This window comes from Diadema antillarum, unplaced genomic scaffold, assembly GCF_040938485.1.
Source record: "Diadema antillarum isolate AM-2024a unplaced genomic scaffold, OU_Dant_1.0 seq00000961_RagTag, whole genome shotgun sequence".
Classification (NCBI taxonomy): Eukaryota; Metazoa; Echinodermata; class Echinoidea; order Diadematoida; family Diadematidae; genus Diadema; species Diadema antillarum.
In genome coordinates, this window is record NW_027271808.1 from 109,815 (window position 1) to 112,816 (window position 3,002).

At 41.6% G+C, this 3,002-nt stretch overlaps 1 protein-coding gene across 1 annotated transcript; it reads left to right on the forward strand.

Moving 5' to 3' along the window:
• Positions 1–218: 218 nt before the first annotated feature.
• On the forward strand, positions 219–2,706 carry LOC139741884 (monocarboxylate transporter 12-like). Its single transcript, XM_071652459.1, has 4 exons — positions 219–252; positions 763–903; positions 1,175–2,053; positions 2,549–2,706. Exons 1-4 carry the CDS (start codon positions 219–221, stop codon positions 2,704–2,706), a joined length of 1,212 nt encoding a protein of 403 aa, XP_071508560.1.
• Positions 2,707–3,002: the final 296 nt, after the last annotated feature.

Genomic DNA, 3,002 nt, shown 5'->3' on the forward strand with positions numbered 1-3,002 from the left:
ACACACATACACACACAACAACAACAACAACAACAAAACCTTTCTGATATCACTCCCGGCTTTCTTCAGAAAAGGAAAACAAACGAATCGCTCTGGGTCCCACTTCCGGAGTAAAAAAAAAGGGGGCGGGGTGCCTTCCGGTTCCGCCAGCCCAGTTTACTATATGGCCGAGGTAATTATTACGTTCCATGCTTTGTGTATCATACTGAGATGTTCCAATGACGATTGTCTTCAGGATTGCAAACAAGTGGAGTGAGCGAGCTGGAAAAAGGCAGGAAAAGAAAAAATGCCCACGGCCTTTAAACATATTCCATATAAAACATGGTAAATGTATTATATGAAACGATCAACACGTTGAGTCAACGATGATTAAAAATTACTTTTTTGAATGTATGAAATTAGTACAGTGTACTATACTATTTTATTGGTGCTTGTACTTTCATTCAACAAAGACACTCAGAATATACATCTGGGAACATTTTGGAGAATGCTATGAGGAAAATCTCAAATACAATGTTTATCCTAAAGAAATATAGGCATTTTCTATGTAAAACGAATTTGAAATATACGTAAGGTATTGCTGGATTTTACACACCCATCATCGGTAGTTTGTGGATTATGATGATAATCAGAGAAGGGGGAAATAATCATTACACATTTTGTTTAGTTCTTTGGGGAAGTTATGAGGAAAGGTTATGGGTCACCATGATATACTGGTAAAAGGAATGTCCTTGTTGTCTTCGATTTTGTTCTTCCCGACAGCGCCCTTTCTATCATACCTCGTCAAGCGGACTTCCCCTCGAAAGGCGGCGTTCCTTGGTGCCATCTCCTGCAGCGTCGGACTGGTCTCGGCATCTTTTTCAAAGAGCGCGGTGGCTCTAGGTTTCTCCATGTCCTTCCTCGGTGAGCATGTACTGATTCTAAGCTACTGCATCATCTTTAAGGATTTGATCATACCACGTTAACTAGAGCACTCATGGAACTGCACAATCATACTGCAACGCAGATCATGACTGTGGTAATTGAACGCCCAGTTTGTTTTGTTTCTTTTTATCTAGATTATTTCTATCTACGACTTTCTTCATTATGTGTAGAGAGGAATTTGTGCACGATATCCAACAAACGAGATCATGGCATTGTTAACGGGTCCCTGCTTTCATTTCTCGATTCCCAGGTATAGGAAACAACATTTTGATTATATGCACCATACTCGGCATCAACGAACACTTTCCGGTCAGGTTCGGAGTGATCAACACACTTGCAATCATGGGTTCACCAGTCGGTGCTTTCTTGCTACCAGTCGTGTCCGAGAAGTTGTTCGAATACTACGGACTGTGGGGAACCATCTTTATCCTGGCTTCCCTCTACATGAACACCTTTGCCTGCGCCGCGACTCTCAGGCCCCTGACAAAATCTTCAGCTCCTGAGAAACTTGTCGATTTCAAGCAATTGCCCACTTCGGAATCCAACCACAGAGAAGTTCAAAACTGTCCCACAGAGGACATCGGATATAACGGTGTACCACCCAAGAAAGATCGACGGCGCAACTTCTTAGCTAGGTATAGTACCTACCTCTGCCAAGCAACAAACCTGTCAGTCTTGCATCGATCACCGCTCTTCTCGCTGTTTGTCATATCAAACTTCTTCCTGATGGCTGTTTGGGCTGGATGGACGCTATTTCTTGTTCCTCATGCAGAGTACTTAGGAATATCTCAATCCAACGGATCGTATCTAGCGATGATCGGCGGTATCGGTGGGTTTTTCGGACTTGCCATATCTTCGTCCCTGCTCTATTTCAAGCCGAACAGTGGGGTCGATGCTGCCGCTGTCTCCGGCCTCGTTGGTTCCGTGGTGTTCTTTTTTGATTACATTGACAGCAGTTTCCCCTTTCAGGCCATGCATGCTTTCATCATCGGCTTCATCCTCTACAGCCAGTGTGCCTTAATCGTCGTAGGTGTCAAGTATGCTGTTCCACCAGAAGACTTCAACATGGGGCTTGGTCTCACATTAGTCGCATATGGAGCCGGGACCCTGACAGGAAGTTTTGTCACAGGTGAATTACTCATTCTATATACTACTGACACATCGCTAATGTTGATAGTACGTTATGGAGTTTGTTCGTTTATTGAAGTCGGACGCTTATTTTGTTTACTTTTCATTATTTTTTGAGAGAATGTACACTGTACACTTTCGCTTGAAAAAGTTTTGAATATTTTGACAAAATTAAGTTACTACGTACACACAGTCACAGTCTCCATCCTGTAAAGTAGATGGTAAGACGTTAAGCTTGCAAACAAAGAATTATTAGCGGGCAATTTGCATGTAAGTTGAAAGGATGACAGAGTTTCGGCCAATCAGCGACTTCCAGAAACAAATTTTATCTAAATTCCACAGCCCTTTACATCACACGTTACTCATCGAGTCCTAATTGTTACCTCCACATTTCAAACAAGTCAAGAAAAGCTAGCTTGCCAGTTATGATTCTTTCTTAACTCGTCTGGCCAGATGGAAACTCATTACTCTGTTTACTCTTTCCATTTCACCTCAGGTCTCCTCTTCGATGTTACGTCTGACTATCGTCTGGCATTCGTCGTGTTTGGCATAGCAGAGCTGCTGATGTTCTTCTGCTACTTCACCTATGCCCTCCTCACCAGATTCTCCGCTAAATACAAAATTTATAATCACATCGTCCTACAAACTTCCTAAGATATACCATTCTGCCTAAAGTGCCGTATAGGGCCGCAAAGAAATTTATCGCTCTTAGAATATTTCAATTCCAATTCAATAATTATTGTACTCTCCATCCAACAAAGCAAAAACATAATACAAAGTATCCATTCGGGAAATTACAGGTACATTGTTTAACAATTTCTATGAAGTATAAGCCACAGAGTATAATGCAAAGTATGATATATGGATATGCAAAATGAGAGAAACATTGCATACTTTTCAATTATGACAAAAAGTAAAATAGCCGTGGAAAGGAGTGATCTACTGATAAG